Source organism: Rhinoraja longicauda, chromosome 26 (assembly GCF_053455715.1).
Source record: "Rhinoraja longicauda isolate Sanriku21f chromosome 26, sRhiLon1.1, whole genome shotgun sequence".
Taxonomy (NCBI): domain Eukaryota; kingdom Metazoa; phylum Chordata; class Chondrichthyes; order Rajiformes; family Arhynchobatidae; genus Rhinoraja; species Rhinoraja longicauda.
This window is the reverse complement of record NC_135978.1, coordinates 5,031,228-5,050,146: the sequence shown is the minus strand read 5'-3', so window position 1 is coordinate 5,050,146 and position 18,919 is coordinate 5,031,228. Positions and strand designations below refer to the sequence as shown.

Sequence of the window (18,919 nt, the reverse complement as noted above, 5' to 3'; positions counted from 1 at the left end):
GGAGGGGGAAAAGGGGAAAGGGAGGGAGGAAGGGGAAAGGGAGGGGGAAAGGAAGGGAGAGAGGGAGGAGAAGGGGAAAGGGAGGGGGAAAGGGAGGTGTGGAGAGATTCTGACAATATTTATCTTACTGTACAAAGAGGAAAAAAAAGTTGATTTTACTCCATTAAACATTACAGACAAGATTAGATTGCTATTAGAAACTAACATTTGGAAAATTGCATCTTCTTGTTCAGATTCATGCGGCAGTCTGAATGCGCGAGAGCCTGGAATAAATATACAGCAAACCACCCCAAATGCCTTTGACAGTCCTCAGCTTTTAAGTACATTTAAAGTGATCGCCCATTTTACATTGCAGCATAAAATTAATGACCCACTCCCTTAAATTGTTACAGTTGGGATAAAAAGGCAAGCAAGCTAATTTTTCAGAATTTTGAAAGAACACAAGTTACCTGCAAGGGGTGGAGTTTGAGACAAAGAATGTCGTCATCAGAGCTGCAGACTTGAGCAAACTCGACCAGCGGGTCCTGCACCCTGTGAGCCAGTGACACCGCCTGACGTAACAGCGGCGGATAATCCCGAAAGTCAGTCTAATAAGCAAGGTAACAAAGTCAAAGTTATTGCAAGCACCATGTCTCCATCTACTTTCTTTAACATCTACAGGCCCAACACCAATTTTCCAGCAACTGGTGGTCGGATCACCATTTCCTTTGATCCGGACAAAATGACAAGAATGCATTTTAGATTTTAAAATTTAGATTTAGGGATATAACGTGGAAACAGGCCCTTCGGCCCACCGAGTCCGCGCCGCCCAGCGATCCCCGCACATTAACACTATCCTACACACACTGGGGACAATTTTTACATTTACCCAGTCAATTAACCTACATACCTGCACGTCTTTGGAGTGTGGGAGGAAACCGAAGACCTCGGAGAAAACCCACACAGGTCACGGGGAGGACGTACAAACTCCGTACAGACGGCGCCCGTAGTCAGGATCGAACCCGGGTCTCCGGCACTGCATTCGCAGTAAGGCAGCAACTCTACCTCTGCACCACCGTGCCGCCATTTGATTACCCCCCCCCCCCCCCCCCCCCCACCCCGAAATCCCACTAAAAATGTGGCCCCGATCTCAACCTCATCGGGACTTCCGCGGCGGGTGGAATTTGCCCCCTGCGGCCGGCCGGGGCTCTGGAACTGCGGCCCGGGCCGGAGCCGGCAGATCCGTTCCTGTAGCCGACTTCTGATGCCCCTACCCCCTCCCCCCCCCCCCAAGTAGTCTAGGTGGACTCCTCTCGGAGACCGTGACCTCTGTGGGTCCGGCAAACCGGATAATCCAGCAGGGCCCTGGAACCAAGGGTACGGGAAAATCGCCGCTGGCCCAATACCTCTCACTAAGTCACATATGGAGAGAGCCTCCCACTCTTCTAACGCTGTTTTTCATAGACAAATTGACTGAAGACAAACAATAAAGGACACCTTAGAAACAAGTGACTGCAGATGCTGGTTTACAAAAGACACAAAATGCTGTGTAGCTCAGCGGGCCGGGCAGCATCTCTGGAGAACGTGGGTAGGTGAGGCTTCGGGTCTGGACTCTTCCTCACCTACCACCTTCATCCCTCGGGTTTATTTTTCTCAAGGGACATCATAATCATTTTTAAACAGTCACGGTATCATGGAGATGTACAGCATCGGACCAGACCCTTCGGCCCACCGTGTCTACGTACTCCTTCTCGCCCGCTATGTCCATGACAATCTTTTGCTCATGTACACAAATCCTATTTTCCAGGATTAGATCTGCATCTTTATAGTGTGAGAAAATAACTGCAGATGCTGGTACAAATCGAAGGTATCTATTCACAAAATGCTGGAATAACTCAGCAGGTCAGGCAGCATCTCTGGAGAGAAGGAATGGGGGACGTTTCGGGTCGAGACCCTTCTTCAGACTGAAGAAGGGTCTCGACCCGAAACGTCACCCATTCCTTCTCTCCTGAGATGCTGCCTGACCTGCTGAGTTACTCCAGCATTTTGTGAATAAATATGCATCTTTATAGTGTTTGCCTATTCAAACTCTTTTCTAAATGGCTCCTAAATATAGTGATTGTATCTCATTCCACCCGCTCCTTTGCTAGTGCATTGCAGATGAAAGCCAGAGTGTGTGAAAGGTCACATCCCCTCATATCCCCATTAAAATTCATTCCTCTCATTTTAAACCTGTGCCCTCTTAATTTTGATACCCCTACAAATACATTTTTTGGACAGGTACATGGATAGGAAAGGTAATTTGATACCTCTACAAAGACAGTTTTTGGACAGGTACATGGATAGGAAAGGTTTAGAGGGATATGGGCCAAACATGCAAAGGTGCGACCAGTGTAGATGAGGCATCTTGGTCGACATGGGAAAGTTGGGCTGCAGGAGTCTGTTTCCATGCTGTACACTCTATGACTATCTGCCTTATCTATGCGTCTTATTGTATATGTAGGAAGGAACTGCAGATGCTGGTTTACACCGAAGATAGACACAAAATGCTGGAGTAACTCAGCGGGTCAGGCAGCGCATCTGGAGAGAAGGAACAAGTGTCGTTTCGGGTGAAGACCTTTCAGGCCCTTCCGAGTCTGAAAAGGGGTCTTGACCTGAAACGTTGAGTCTCAAGAAGGGTCTTGACCCGAAACATCACCTATTCCTTTTCTCCACAGATGCTGCCTGACCCGCTGAGTTACTCCAGCACTCTGTGAAACATCACCTATCCATGTTCTCCACAGATGCTGCCTGACCCGCTGGGTTACTCCAGTATTTTGTTCCTCTTATTTTATACACTTCTAAGGTAATCTCTCAGCCTCCTTTGCTGCAGGGAAAATGAGCCCAGCCTATCCAATCTCCCCCCCCCCCCCCACCCGACTAAACTCTTCCAATCTAGAATCTCTAACACCAACAATTTATTCAAAATTGAAAATTAGATATTCTTGCAGAAAATAGATTGTAAATCATGCTTCAGATTGTCACCAAATAACATCTGCAACAACATACTACCAACTATTGTGAAGTGTAAGAAAATAACTGCAGATGCTGTTACAGATCGAAGGTATTTATTTCACAAAATGCTGGAGTGACTCAGCAGGTCAGGCTGTGAAATGTGAGTGAGTAGGGACCAGACTGAAGAAGGGTCTCAGTTCGAAACATCACCCATTCCTTCTCTCCAGAGATGCCGCCTGTCCCGCTAAGTTACTCCAGCATTTTGTGTCTATCTTTGACATTAAAGTGATCTTCAATAGACCAATTTGAATGAGACAATGCATTGTACATCATCCGAAGATTGTATAAGGCACATTATACTTCATATCTATGTAGCTTGGCCCTCTCCCAAGTCAAGTCAAGTCAACTTTATTTGTCACATACATATACAAGATGTGCAGTGAAATAAAAGTGGCAATGCCTGCGGGTTGTGCTAAAACTACAAAACAGAATAGAATTTTTTTTAACACACAAAAAATAAATTTATACAGTAACTTAAATTAGTCCCTGGTGATAGGAGAGTTAATAGTCCTGATGGCCTGTGGGAAGAAACTCCGTCTCATGCTCTCTGTTTTCACAGCGTGACAGCGGAAACGTTTGCCTGACCCCAGCAGCTGGAACAGTCCGTCCCATGCCCTCTGTGTGCTGTTAACCAACAAGCCGTTAGTTCATTTTAGGTTGCTTTTGAGTTAGGCGCTCGTTACCTCGGACTTTTTGCTGTTCATGTAGAGAAGAGCCAGCTCGTTGTCCACCAGCTGCACTCCAATGGGTGACATCTGATGCTCCTGCTCCAGTTCATTCACGACTCGCTTTATATCCTCGACAACCATAAGGGCGTCCCTAAACAGAGAAACATCTGCAACTCCAGTTTCCGAAGGAAAGCGTACATTATCAATGCAAAAGAGCACATCTTAAACGCTGAAATTCCGTGCCAACACCAACGGGACCATTATGAAATCGAATCACCGCCTATTTGTTGGAGATGGAGAAGATAAACTGGCCCCTGATTTATTTCCTCCAAAAGGAAATGTCTGGCCTTCAAAGTACCCCGAATCAGTAAAATAATAATGCAGTCTCAGCGTGTGTGTAGGAAGGAACCACAGATGCTGCTTTAAACCCAAACTGAAATAGACGTACTCTATCTATATCTGCGAGGACAGCAGATATGTGGGACAGAGACAAAATGTGAAATACGAGTCAGACAACTTACAAACTTCTCAGATACATTTTACGGCTGAATCGAGTGAATTAAGCTTTATAATGTTATAAAACGTTACGTTTTATAACATTATAAAGCTTAATTCACTCGATTCAGCCTTAAAACGTTTAAGTTTCATAGGCGGCGAAAACATAGGGGGGGGGGGCACTGAGAACGAAGGGGTAACTGGCTGAGGAGGGGGCTGCTGTCACATGTGGCAGCGGGCAATTGATCGGATTGTTCGGTACATTTATAACTTTGTCGGTGCCGACACGCGTACTGCCCAGGTTGTAAGCAGAACAAAGCATTTCACTGCACCTAGCTACGCCAGGTACATGTGACAATAAAGCATCATTCAAAACAATCCTGTGAAAATGATCACAAATGCGTGCACTTGCTTGGGCAAAGCAGAATTATTCTTCAATAATTCAAAGCAATTTAAATATCGTTTTGCGCAGATTTTGAAATAATTAAACCCCGTTCCTTGGCTAAACACTAACTCAACAACATCGATTCTCACCTGTTCTCTCCACCAACCGCCACCACGTGAGGCTTCTTGCTCAGAAGAAACTTCTTCAAGCTTTCAGTGTCCTGTGCCTGTGGACAAAGAGATGTCGAGTCAAGTTGCTGGAAATAAAATTGATTTACTCTTGTCAGACCGTTACAAGATCATCCTTTGGCAAACAAATCCAGGCAGAGGATACTCCATCGGCCGAAGGGCCTAATTCTGCTCCTGTGTCTCATATCTAATCAATCTGTTCATCTTTTCCACATGGATTCTCCTATATTTCAGTGTGAAAACAGGCCCTTCCGCCCATCTCATCCAAGCTGAAACAAGATGCCCATATACGCTAATCCCATTTGCCTGCGTTTAGCCCATCTATATAATATCGTTTGTTTGTTTGTTCGTTCCTGAACTACAGCCAAAACGGTACATGATTGCGCACCAATTTTAGGCCCACCTAACTCAGCGTCGTCCCTTTGGTGCTAATGGAAGAAGTTTCATTGAATCGGTGTTATAATTTAAAGTCATTCACAATTTGAAGTTTAAATCTATCTCCTAGGGAGGGATGGGGGGGGGGGGGGGGGGGGGGGAGGGGAAGAGGGTGCTGCACCAATGCAGGAGAGTTTTGGTCCAAACGGGTCCACTTGGTCTAGTATCCTTCTAAATCCTTCCTACTCACATACTTGTTCAAATGTCTACTACACGTTGTAATTGGATCAGTACCTACGACTTCCTCGGGCAACCCAATCCAGATACCCACCACCCTCTGTGCGATAAACTTGCCCCTCGGGTCCCCCTTTAAATCTTTCCCCTCTCATCTTAAACTTGCACCCCTCTAGTTTTAGACATGCCTCCCGTGGGATGACAACTGTGACCGATCCGTCCGTCCAGTAATCCAAGCCCCCCAGTGTTGCCCCCCGTAGTTTGTCTGAAGGGATCCAACCCGAAATATCAACTATTCCTTTCCTCCAGAGATGCTGCCTGATCCACTGAGTTACTCCAGCATTTTGTGTCTACCCTTGTGATTTATTTTCTGCACCCTTTCTACTACATCCCTTCCTTTTGTAGATTTTTCCTGACGCTCTCTCAACTTTCCTATACCTTTAATAAAGGGGTGTCCCCATAGCAGAAGCGTCCACGTCGCGGGGCTGGAAACGGGGCATGTCCTGGGCTAATTCTGCTACCACCATCGTCTACTGTACAAGTGATGGCTCCCACTGACTGTCGCCAGAAGCTCGCGCCCTTTTCAGGACGGACGATGACAGTGATGTGACATTTGAATGATGGACACGCAAGAAGAATAAAGGGGTATCCAAATTCCAATCAAATTTTTCAATAGACAATAGGTGCAGGAGTAGGCCATTCAGCCCTTCGAGCCAGCACCACCATTCAATTTCACGTACGTTCAGTATAAAACTTCCCCACTTTTCAATTCTATCCCTCTTTGAACAAACCCTTTATTTAAAATGACCTTGCCAATGGCACGGTGGCGCAGCGGTAGAGTTGCTGCCTTTCAGCGCCAGAGACCCAGGTTAGATCCTGACTACAGGCGCTGTGTGTACGGAGTTTGTACGTGCTCCCCGTGACCTGTGGGGCGTACCTATGAGATCTCCGGTTTCCTCCCACACCCCAAAGACGTACAGATTTGTTGGTCAATTGGCTGGGTATAAATGTAAAATTGTCCCTAGTGTGTGTAGGATAGTGTTAATGTGCGGGGATCGCTGGTCGGTGCGGACTTGGTGGGCCACAGGGGGTTGATTCCGCGCTGTGCTTATCTCTAAACTAAACTCTCCTTGGAGTTTAGAGGGATAAGGGCCAAACCCAGACAAATTGGACTAGCTTAGATGGGCCATCTTAGTCGGCACGGACTGGGGCCGGTTTCCATGCTGTACGTCTCTATATAACACTAACGCGTGGCACATCTTTCATGAATGGTGTATTTGTCTCATGTCCAAGATAAATTAAAAATGGAGAGTAAATGCTGGAAATGTCACAAAACAAACTGAGGGGCGGTGCAAGATGTTTGCAGAAATCCTGGCAGCCAGCATCCACGGTCTCTTAAAATTCTACTCAAACCCGGGTACAATTGTGCACACTGCCAATTACAGTTTGCGTTTCGACGCATTGAAGCAAGCTATTTTACCTTCTTCTCTCGTTCTTCCTCACGCCACGCATTCCTCCGCTTTAAGAAATAAGGCAGTCGGAGGAAGTCTGTCACTTCCCCGTCTCCATTGACAAGGGAACAGAATGACGGCGTATCCCTAGGAGAAACGAAAACACAAAGGGGAACACTACTTATTTGGCGGTGATTGCAGGTCCATACAACAGCAGTTTACACACACACACATATATAATATGACGCAATAACATGCTAGAAATCATAAATAGCCTTAATGATGCCGTCTGATTATTCTTCAAACAGATGAATCTACACTGTTCTATGTTTACAGATTGCAATTTTAAAAGCACGGCATAAATGAGACTGCGCAGAGAATGAACAACATTTATGATACCTGCCAGAGGAGGTAGTTGAGGCACGTACTATCATAATGTTTAAAAAAACATTTGGCCAGGTACATGGATAGGATAAGTTTAGAAGGAGATGGATGAGCAGAGGGCTTATTTTTGCACTGTTTTACTAGCAACCTTAAGACACACAAAGACTGCAAGGTGTACAAGGACTGGACGTCCATCGTCTGAAATGGTGTGCGAGTCCCAGCCCGAAATGTTGCTTGTCCATTCCCTCCACAGATGCTGTCTAACCCAGAGTTCATCCAGCATTTTTTTTTTTTGCCTTCATCTTCCAAGCTACTAACACCAGCAGCTTTGTGTGCAGAGGAAGTTCTCCATTCAAATGACTTCAAAAGAACAAGAGTACCATGGCAGACACAAAAAACTGGAGTATCACAGCGGGACAGGCAGCATCTCTGGAGAGAAGGAATGGGCGACGTTTCGGGTCGAGACCCTTCTTCAGACTGTACCATGACAATATTCACAAACCACTATACGGTGGAGACACAGAAGGTCGGATTACAATGAATCAACATCCTTTCCCAATAAGGTCATAGTGATAGGAGCTGAATTAGGCCATTCGGCCCATCAAGTCTACTCCGCCATTCAATCATGGCTGATCTATCTCTCCCTCCTAACCCCATTCTCCTGCCTTCTCCCCATAACCTCTGACACCCGTACTAATCAAGAATCTATCCATCCCAATCCTTAAATCTATCCACTGAAGGCCTCCACAGCCTTCTGTGGCAAAGAATTCCACAGATTTACCACCCTCTGACTAAAGAAATTCCTTCTCATCTCCTTCCAAAAAGAAGGTCCTTTAATTCTGAGGCTATGGCCTCTAATAAGATCAATAGGCAAGTTAAATTTATGTTTTAAGTAAAGATTCCTTTTTTCATAGAGTACTGAGTTTCAGAGTCAGATCTTTTAACATGTCTTTTAACCCTTACACCACCAAAGTACACAAATTAAAGAACAAAACAGGCTTGTATACACTGGAATTTAGAAGGATGAGAGGAGATCTTATCGAAACGTATAAGATTATTAAGGGGTTGGACACGTTAGAGGCAGGAAACATGTTCCCAATGTTGGGGGAGTCCAGAACAAGGGGCCACAGTTTAAGAATAAGGGGTAGGCCATTTAGAACTGAGATGAGGAAAAACCTTTTCAGTCAGAGAGTTGTGAATCTGTGGAATTCTCTGCCTCAGAAGGCAGTGGAGGCCAATTCTCTGAATGCATTCAAGAGAGAGCTAGATAGAGCTCTTAAGGATAGCGGAGTCAGGGGGTATGGGGAGAAGGCAGAAACGGGGTACAGATTGAGAATGATCAGCCATGATCACATTGAATGGCGATGCTGGCTCGAAGGGCCGAATGGCCTCCTCCTGCACCTATTGTCTATTGTCTATAAAACTGGGAGAATATCCTATTAAAATGATCTCCATGTGGTTTGTCTGCACTACATCCTAACGTATTTTATGAACATGTATGGATCGCTGAAATATTTGAGGAAATTAGTTTTTGTTTTAAATATATACAGCATCATAGTGTATTATATCTGAATGCACACAGCTATGTGGAACTGCAAGTCCATAGAGCTCAGAGGACCATCGGAACACAGCTACCAGCCTTGGAGGACATCTACAACACACGATGCCTCAGAAAAGCCACCAGCATCCACAAAGACTCTTCACACCCCTGCAACAGTCTGTTCGAACATCTACCATCGGGCAGACGATACAAGGCCTTCTACGCCCGCACCTCCAGACTCAGGAACAGCTTCATCCCCAGGGCCATAGCTGCTATGAACCGGTCCTGCTGAGCCGGATGGTCACATCGCACAGTGATCCGGCACAGATCTACTTGCACTTTATTCTGTTTTAAAACTGTTACAATTTGTTTCATTGGGTTGTTTAAATTAATACTGACTAGCTAATTAAATTATTGCATCGTATGGGAGGCGCATTCCCAATCTCGGTGTACCCCTGTACAATGACAATAAAGATATATTGTATTGTAAGTTGTTGTTTAAATCACAAGTGCAATTGATTTACAATATTCTTAAGTGCCATGCTTTTTGAAAACATAAGCAACTTCTTGAAATTGGAACCAAGATTTTCTCTATGCATAAACGCCTACACATGTACACGGGTCTTTCCTTGCACACTTACCTTTCTTCTGTAAACGCCATGCCTAACACTCGGACACCTTTGCTCTGACTTTCCTCCATGAAGTCATCGTCGTCCTCATCATTTTGCTGGTCAGGCCGATATGGCGAGACCTTCAACCAGTTGTATAGTTTGCGACTGCAACACTAGCAAAAAGACCATTTGCAGAAAGTTAGCCCCTTTTGACAAAAAAAGAGATATGTTTTCAAGCAAAAACATGTTAAAAGGGCAAAAAATCATCCTTCTTGGGTTCCGACCTGAAACCTCACCCATCCTTTATCTCCAGAGATGCTGCCTGACCCGTTGAGTTACTCCAACGCTTTGTGTCTACACAATCATCCAGGTCTTTTTATGACCCTTCTTGATACAAGAACGCCAGCAGATGCTGAAACATTTATGTTCAATCATCAGAATTGCTGTTCATTGCATTAAAACCGGCTGGTGCATTTATCACCAACCTTATAATGTTCCACTCCACACTTCAAGTGAGACTTCATGCTTACTAACAATCTACTGCAGTGAGCAGTTCTGTCCTGAAAGCTCACAGAACTTATTTATACATACGTTGATTGCAGTTCAGGTAATTTTACAAAGAATTGCATTTTTTTAAAAAAGTTCTGCTCTATTTAAAGCCAAAAGCTAAAAGCACAACTGTTTACCTGACCTCATCCATAATCCAGATAATAAAGTTAATAAAGCATTATTTTTAATGCCTTCTTACTTTCAATACACCATTGGTCCAATTGTCCAAAAGCATATCTTCGTAGACATCAAATATCACATATATTTGTGATAAGATGATATCAGAATGATTTTTAATTGCTTTATCATTGGTAAAAAATGATAAGAATTATTTGTGGGTGGCTTTTAGAAAGGTGGTGTCTACATGATACAACAGAAATGCACTTTGGAAGTGCCTGAGTTTAGTAACACCAGGTATTTCAGGAAATTATCAACATTTAAAAACATACCACACCTGCCCCAAGACGATGGAGAATAGTTTGAAATAGTTTAATTTAGTTTTGTTTATTACTGTCACGGGCACTGCATGCTATCCAGTCAAATGCATCGTACAGTTCAGATTGTGAGGTGTTTAAACACGTTTTCTTGTATATTCTTGCACTTGGCTCTTCTGTGAATGAAACATTTAATACTTTTTGAAGGGGAGTGCACATTTTCATTTGCCTCGCAAACAAATATACAAGACAGAAGGATACGTGCAATAGTGATATAGGGGATATTAAAACAGCAGCCTGCCCCAACCTACCTGCAATACGTGCAATCGTGATATAGGGGATACGTGCAATAGTGATATAGGGGATATTAAAACAGCAGCCTGCCCCAACCTACCTGCAATACGTGCAATAGCGATATAGGGGATACGTGCAATAGCGATATAGGGGATATTAAAACAGCAGCCTGCCCAAACCTACCTGAAGACTAAATTTGGACTGGGCGTTCATTTTGCTGAACACCTTCGCTCAGTCCGCCTGGACCTACCTGATCTCCCGGTTGCCAAACACTTTAATTCTCCTTCCCATTCCCACAAAGACCTTTCTGTCCAAGGTCTCCTCCATTGTCAGTGTGAGGCTAAACGCAAATTGGAGGAACAGCATCTCATATTTCACTTGGGCAGTTTACAGCCCAGTGGTATGGATGTTGATTTCTCTAACTTCAAGTAACCCCAGCATTCCCTCTCTCTCCATCCCTCCCCCACCCAAGTCGCACCAGCTTCTCGTTTTCACCCACCAAAAAGCTAACAATGGCCTGCTTCCTTTATCATGGTGACTTTTTTTGCATATCTTTCATTCATTGTTCTTTATCTTTCTACATCATCGTCTACATCTCTCATTTCCCTTATCCCTAACCAGTCTGAAGAAGGGTCTCGACGCAAAACTTCACCCATTCCTTCTCTCCACAGATGCTGCCTGTCCCGCTGAGTTATTCCAGCTTTTTGTGTCTATCTTCGGTTTAAACCGGCACCTGCAGTTCCTTCCTGCACATAAAAACAATAAATACAGGTGCTCCTCGACCTACGATGGGGTCACGTTCCGATAAAACCATCGTCAACCGAAAATATCGCAAGTGGGAATGCATTTAATACACCTGATCACGTGGCCGGAAACGAGCCACGGCTCACCGCCGTTGCCCAGTGTTTGCACCGTTGTAAAGTCAGAAGCATCGTAAGTCAGGGAGCCTGCACTAAACGGCTCGGAGAGAGGTCAAGTATTCATGAGGTACCTTTGAAATATAATCTCGTGCCTCATTGAGCAATTTGTTTTTCAGCTCCTTGCCCATCTGTGGGTAGAGGAACTGATTCAGAGCCCGCTCGATTGCCATGCTGCGTTGCCGGTTCCATTCTTGCACTTGGTGACTGAACTCATCACGGTAGTAGAATTGCTTGATTTCGTCAAAATAGGTCTGCTCATTGTCGTAACTAAAAGACGGGAGACATAACCATAAAACAAGTTCATTGCCTGGTGTAATACGGCACCATATTCTAGTCGCGCTGATTAAATGTCAGCAGGGGACAATCTAGCCAGGATTTTCCGATTGCAGTGATGAGGAAACTGTCAGCGTTTGCTGTCGTTGCAACAGGAAACCGATGGCAATTTGTGGAACGTGTATTCGTTAAAATATACCTCAGAAGCTCCCTTCAACGATGTTGCTTTGGAGCTTTCATGCAGTCAATGAAAGTAGAACAAAGAACAGGACATCACCTGCTGCCAAATTAAAATGGATCTCACATGCCCGTACATATCCCTCTATTCCCTGCACTTCCATGTGCAAACTGAGGCGAGAAAAAACGTTTTCACCCAGAGTCGTGAATTTGTGGAATTCTCTGCCACAGAGGGCAGTGGAGGCCAATTCACTGGATGAATTTAAAAGAGAGTTTGATAGAGCTCTAGGGGCTAGCGGAATCAGGGGATGTGGGGAGAAGGCAGGCAGGGGTTACTGATTGTGGATGATCAGCCACGATCACAATGAATGGCGGTGCTGGCTCGAAGGGCCAAATGGCCACCTCCTGCACCTATTTTCTATGTTTCTAAATCTAAAAGCCTTTTAAATGCCACTACTGTATCTGCCTCTACCACTTGCTCCAGATCCAGTACTCTGTATAAATAATTCTTGCCCCACACATCTATACACTAAAACTCTCGTTTGTTTGTTTGTTTGTTCCTGAACTACAGCCAAAACGGTACGCGATACCATGACAATTTTAGGCCTACCTTACTCACCGTCGTCCCTTTGGTGCTAATGGAAGAAGTGATGTCACCCGAAAATGTGACAATTTATTGCACAAGAGAGAGTATGTTTTTAGCAATGTATTAACCTTTAATTATTGTTTCTGCATTCCTTTGGCATAAAGGCCAATAATGCATTTAGATTCTCATATAAATACCAATGATTTTGTTTTTTGAATGTTTAAAAAATCATGCATTTTAGTTTCTTACTAAACCTTTGCTTCCTGCTCTACAAAACGCTCAAAAGATTTGCTTAAAATAGTGCTCTTTTCTGTCTCGATTCCTGCCTGTGGAAAGTAGGACATTTTTGTACTTGAGAAAGGGCAGCACAGTGATGCAGCTGCCCGAGCTGCTGCCTCTCACGGCGCCACAGATCCGAGATCCATCCTGACCCCGGGCGAGGTCTGTGCGGAGTTTGCACGTTCTCCCTGTAAGTGGCCATGTATGTTTCCTCCGGGTGCTTCAGCTTCCTCTCACGTCCCAAAGACGTGCGGGTTTCTAGATTAACTGGCCTCTGTAAATTGCCCCTAGTGTGTGGATGCGAAAGTGGGATAATATATAGAACTTTAGACTTTAGTTCAGAGATACAGTATGGAAACTGGCCCTTCGAGTCCACGGCGACCAGCGATCACCCTGTACACTATCCTACACACTAGGAACAATTTATAATTTACAGAAGCCAATTAACCTACAAACCTGCACGTCATTGGAGTGTGGGAGGAAACCGGAGCACACGGAGAAAACCCACGCGGTCACGGGGAGAATGTACAAACTCCTAACTGACAGCACTTTTAGTCAGGATTGGACCCGGGTCTCTGGCGTTGTAAGGCAGTAACTCTACCGCTGCACCACCATGCCTCCCAACCCTTCCCTCCAAATGCACTCTTGGGATTTAATTCTATTACATCAAGAAATTTTGTTAATACCCCTTCTTTTATTCCTCTCTTCTGCTGCTCTCACTAGCTTTTTAGCCCGATGGTTTAGCTGATCTTTAAAACAGTTAATTCTACTCTTAAATGATATTTGTTGAAGGTACAGAGCAAAATTTGGAATCCGAAAATCATTGGCTCTCCTTCTGCTGACATATTTCAAGCAAACTGCAATTCATTTTTATGGATCGCAGTGAAAAATAAACAGGCAAAAAAGAACCGTGAGCTCTAATTTTTTTTAATTTTCAATTGGTGCAGGAGTAGGCCATTCGCCCTTCGAGCCAGCACCGCCATTTACTGTGATCATGGCTGATCATCCACAATTAGTACCCCGTTCCTCCCTTGACTCCGCTATCTTTAAGAGCTCCATCTAACTCGCTCTTGAAAGCATCCTGAGAATTGGCCTGTATGGTAACAATCAAAACCTGAACGCAAGAACCAAAATTCAATGTTACAAGCTCACCAGAAATTGTTGGAAATATGTTACTGTAAAAATTACAATCATGGGATCATATAAAATATATATCCTTCACACTGCTGTACCATGTACCAGGTCAGCATCTTCCTCCCCTTTCCTATTGCCTATTGTGATAACTCACCCTTCAAGTCCTTTCATGTCAATGCAGATCTCCATAGTTAGCAGGCTGTCATCCTCAGCAATGCACATCTTCAAGAACTGGTCATCTCTCAATTCTTTGACTGGCTTATTCTTTACATATTTGAAAGAATAAGCATAGTGCGCTTCATCAATGTCCTGAAACCATAAAATCAAATGTTAAAAATACTGAAAATTCTTATTTGCAATATTTCTGCTGTGGGCGTACCTTTGTTAGAAATATCACCGCGGTTATGAAAACGATTATTTGTAAACCAACATCTGTAGTTCCACCCTTTTATCTTTGGTGTAAACTAACATCTGCAGTTTCTTCCTACACGTTTAATTTAATCAGACCAGTTTTTTGCCTAATCCTATATTTAAATACCAACCATTACAATGCAGGATTGCGATATTATGTAACCTAATCTACGAAGGATTAATTTTCAGAACAGATTTTAGGCTCTGAGATGGTTACTTCAAGATTTTGCTGTATAAATACACATCGCAATGAGGTACATTAAAGTTTAATTGTTGATGAAATAGTCAAGAGTCAATAGTTTTTTTATCATCATGTGTCCCAGACTGAACAATGAAATTCTTACCTGCAGCAGCACAATAAAATATGTAAACTCAGAAAAAAAGTCCTATGTATGTTTTTTATATATATATATGAAAATAACTGCAGATGCTCGTACAAATCGAAGGTATCACAAAATGCTAGAGTCTGAAGAATTCAGTCTGAATTCAGTCTGAAGATGGGCCTCGACCCGAAACGTCACCCATTCCTTCTCTCCTGAGATATTTTTCATATATTTTTTCATATTTCAGATACAGCGCGGAAACAGGCCTTTTAGGCCCACCAAGTCCGCGCCGCCCAGCGATCCCCGCACACTAACACTATCCTACAAACACTAGGGACAATTTTTACATTTACCCAGTCAATTAACCTACATAACTGTACGTCTTTGGAGTGTGGGAGGAAACCGAAGATCTCGGAGAAAACCCACGCAGGTCACGGGGAGAACGTACAAACTCCTTATAGTACAGCACCCGTAGTCAGGATCAAACCTGAGACTCCGGCGCTGCATTCGCTGTAAAGCAGCAACTCTACCGCTGCACTACCGTGCCGCCCGATGCTGCCTGACCTGCTGAGTTACTCCAGCATTTTGTGATACCTTCTATATATATAGACCCACTGAGTTACTCCAGCACCTCGGTGCTTCTAAAAAATAAACCAGCACCTGCAGTTCCTGGTTTCTACACTCCAGTATTTTTTTTTAACCATTTTTCTGCTTTTATTTCAGATAACTTTGTTCTTTGCAAATCAAACTAAATTAGGCAAAGAAAAGTGCTGGAGTAACTCAGCGGGTCAGGCAGCATCTCTGAAGAACATGGATAGGTGATGTTTTGTATTGGGATCCTCTTTAAGAACTAGTCTGAAGAACAGTCCAGAACCAAAAGCAGTCTGAAGGGTGCGAAACGAAATCCCTCCCATCCAGAGAAGCTGCCAAACCCGCTGAGTTACTCCAGCACTTTGTGGCTTTTAATGTAAACCAGCATCTGCAGTACCTTGTTTCTACTATATTAGGCATATTTTAATCATTGAAATAACACTCCATTTGCCGCCCGCTTTTATTCTCGGCTAATTTAAACCGTGGATTTACTTTACTGAGTGCCTCTATTGATGTTATCCAGTTTCAGCGCTGGAAAGGGATGTGGGTGGAAAGGCTCGTATCCAAATTTAATGCACAGCATCACAACAAAAATGTATGCATTTGCTTCCTGTATTTGACATGCTGTGAGCGAGGACAAAACAAAATTTCAATGTTGCGTCCCAATAGACAATAGGTGCAGGAGTAGGCCATTCGGCCCTTCGAGCCAGCACCGCCATTCAATGTGATCATGGCTGATCATTCTCAATCAGTACCCCGTTCCTGCCTTCTCCCCATACCCCCTGACTCCGCTATCCTTAAGAGCTCTATCTAGCTCTCTCTTGAATGTATTCAGAGAATTGTCCTCCACTGCCCTCTGAGGCAGAGAATTCCACAGATTCCATTGCATTATGCACAGAAACTCCATGAATCGCACGTTACCTTTTTGCCTTTCTTCGTGGGAGTAATGTTGACCTTGGCTCTCTCTTGAAAGGTCTGTCTTAGAACTTGCTTGACCAAGGGTTCTCGAGCAATCTGCATGGCCACCATGTATCGGGAACCTTCCAACACGCCCTCGGGCGTTGTGAATTGGCTGAAAGATTAATAAATATTAACGGACGGATATAGATTTTGACAAACCTTTATTACGTCAAGTACGGGTGCTCCCCGGCTCGCTATGCTTCGACTTGTGATGTTTCGACTTTGCGATGGCGCAAACGGCAGCGGTTCGCTTCCGGCCACGTGATCAGGTGTATTAAACGCGTTACAATATTTTCGGTTTGCGATGGGTTTCTCGGCATCGGAAGCCGAGGAGCACCTGTATTAAGTTCTATAAGAAAATAACTGCAGATGCTGGTACAAATCGAAGGTATTTATTCACAAAAATGCTGGAGTAACTCAGCGGGTCAGGCAGCATCTCGGGAGAGACGGAACGGGCGACGTTTCGGGTCGAGACCCTTCTTCAGACTGATGTCAGGGGAGGGGGCGGGCCTGACATCAGTCTGAAGAAGGGTCTCGAACCGAATCGTCGCCCATTCCTTCTCTCCCGAGATGCTGCCTGACCTGCTGAGTCACTCCAGCATTCTGTGAATAAATACCTGTATTAAGCTCAATTAGTTCATTTAATTCTTCCACTTTGGCTTTAAATGACAATTAAACGGTGAGGTACCGACATACAACTTTATGCATTGGAAGAAAGGTGGAAAGATATTATAAGTAGCATAAATATTTAAAACTCACTGGGTTGGCAGTGAGAGGAGCACTTTTCAAGGTCCACCCCAAGCAGCTCCGTAACAGAGGACTTTCTGATTTACGGGCTGTTACCAGGGACACAACAGGAGACGGGTGTCAGGGGTTACGGGGAGAAGGCAAGAGAATGGGGTTAGGAGGGAGAGATAGATCAGCCACGATTGAATGGCGGAGTAGACGTGATGGGCCGAATTGCCTAATCCTGCTCCCATCACTTATGAACTTGGGAGCTGGACATCAAGTGCCGCTGGAAGATCATCAACTCGGTGAAAGACGGCTTTTGGTCGGCCCAAAACATGACCTCCCGGCAGAGCGAGATGGCCGTCGGGGAATGTTGCTGACCTGCCAGCTCCAGACTGCAGGAGTGTGTGCTGAGCAAAGATACTAGAGGAGCAAGATGAACCACTCCGTTGAAATCGCCTATACTGAAGTGTAGTACGCGTAACGTCCGCCATTTTAGTAGGCAAAACCCGCCGTTCGCCATGCCGTTCGCAGTGCAATCAGTGTTTTGGGAGAACAGTATGTGTGATGATACCATAAAAATGCAGAATGTATCTCATCTATCAAATCACAGATTTTTATTATTTTTCTTTTAAAATGTTTCTGCAAGTTTCTGCCTACTAAAATGGCGCCGTGACATACTTCGGTTTTTAGGGTTGAGTGGTCTATCTTGCTCTGCTCTGTTATCTATGGTGCTGAGGGACGCACTGAAGCTTGGTGCAGCCAACGCCAAGGCTCTGTGGGGGAGGACCACAGTCTCGGGTCCTTCCGCTGCTGGACATGGGGGGGGGGGGGGCAGAGTCCAGTGGGGACACCCCTCAAACAAGGGGGGTGATTGAGGGGCAGGGGCATTTTTGTGTAAAGGCTGGTGCTAACACCACTGAGTATGACACTATTGAATGTATGGACACTAAAAATATATGATGACCTCTACTGTTTTTGCTATGCAAATAAGTTTTAATTCTGCAAAGTTTATTTTTGTCATATATTTAAAAAAAACTAAAACCTAATACAAACACCAAGCAATAAAATGGCGTCACGATGAACTGCAGGTGCTGGAATCTTGAGTAAAACTCAAATTGCTGGAGGAACGGGGTTGGTCAGGCAGCATCTGTGGAGGGAAAAGATGGCCAAGGCCCTTCTTCAGTCATCCAGACCTGAGACGTCATCTATCCATGTCCTCCAGACATGCTGGGTTACTCCAGTACTTTGTGTTTTACTCATGAACACCAAGCAGCAGGTAACTTTTTGTGCTAACCTGCAGACGTAATCTTTCGCCAATTCCAGTGGCTCAGCAGGAAATTGCTCGGTTTCATGACGCTGGTAACTGTCTCGGAGATTTTCACCAAACTGCTCAGGAGTCAGCCCAAATTTCTTTGCAAGCCCATCTGTAAGACAGAGAGCCCATCAAGACGTGTGATTAACAAGTGCAGATTTTTGATTTATCACCAGATATTACAAAACAGAGAAAGGATTAAAACGGCAGCAATAGTACGACGGTGCTGAACTTGGACTTGTCACAACACAGCGTAGTTTTTTAAAAGTTTAGCTTAGTTTAAGGATGGAGCGCGGAAACAGGGCCTTCGGCCTACCGAGTCCGCACCCACCAGCGATCCCCACACACCAACACTACGTCTATCCTACCCACACTAGGGACAACTTACAATTTTACCGAAGCCAATTAACCCACAAATCTGAAAATCGTTGGAGTGTGGGAGGAAACCGTATCCCCCGGAGAAAACCCACACAGGTTATGGGGAGAACGTACAAACTCCCTGCACACAGCACTCAGTCAGGATGGAACGCGGATCTCTGGCGCTGTAAGTCAGCAACTCTACCGCTAGGCTCAAAATGTA

The 18,919-nt window shown here is 44.5% G+C and overlaps 1 protein-coding gene across 1 annotated transcript in view; it reads right to left on the bottom strand.

The window, feature by feature from the left end:
- Positions 1-18,919, bottom strand: part of supt6h (SPT6 homolog, histone chaperone and transcription elongation factor) — an 82,078-nt gene that overhangs the window by 31,289 nt on the left and 31,870 nt on the right. Inside the window, exons 14-22 of the mRNA XM_078422569.1 lie at positions 18,322-18,451; positions 16,257-16,407; positions 14,165-14,319; positions 11,633-11,828; positions 9,395-9,537; positions 6,859-6,976; positions 4,731-4,807; positions 3,717-3,852; positions 450-587 (exon numbers count right to left, since the gene is read on the bottom strand). Of these exons, the coding sequence (XP_078278695.1) occupies positions 450-587; positions 3,717-3,852; positions 4,731-4,807; positions 6,859-6,976; positions 9,395-9,537; positions 11,633-11,828; positions 14,165-14,319; positions 16,257-16,407; positions 18,322-18,451 (1,244 nt within the window). The remainder of the gene's footprint in view (positions 1-449; positions 588-3,716; positions 3,853-4,730; positions 4,808-6,858; positions 6,977-9,394; positions 9,538-11,632; positions 11,829-14,164; positions 14,320-16,256; positions 16,408-18,321; positions 18,452-18,919) is intronic.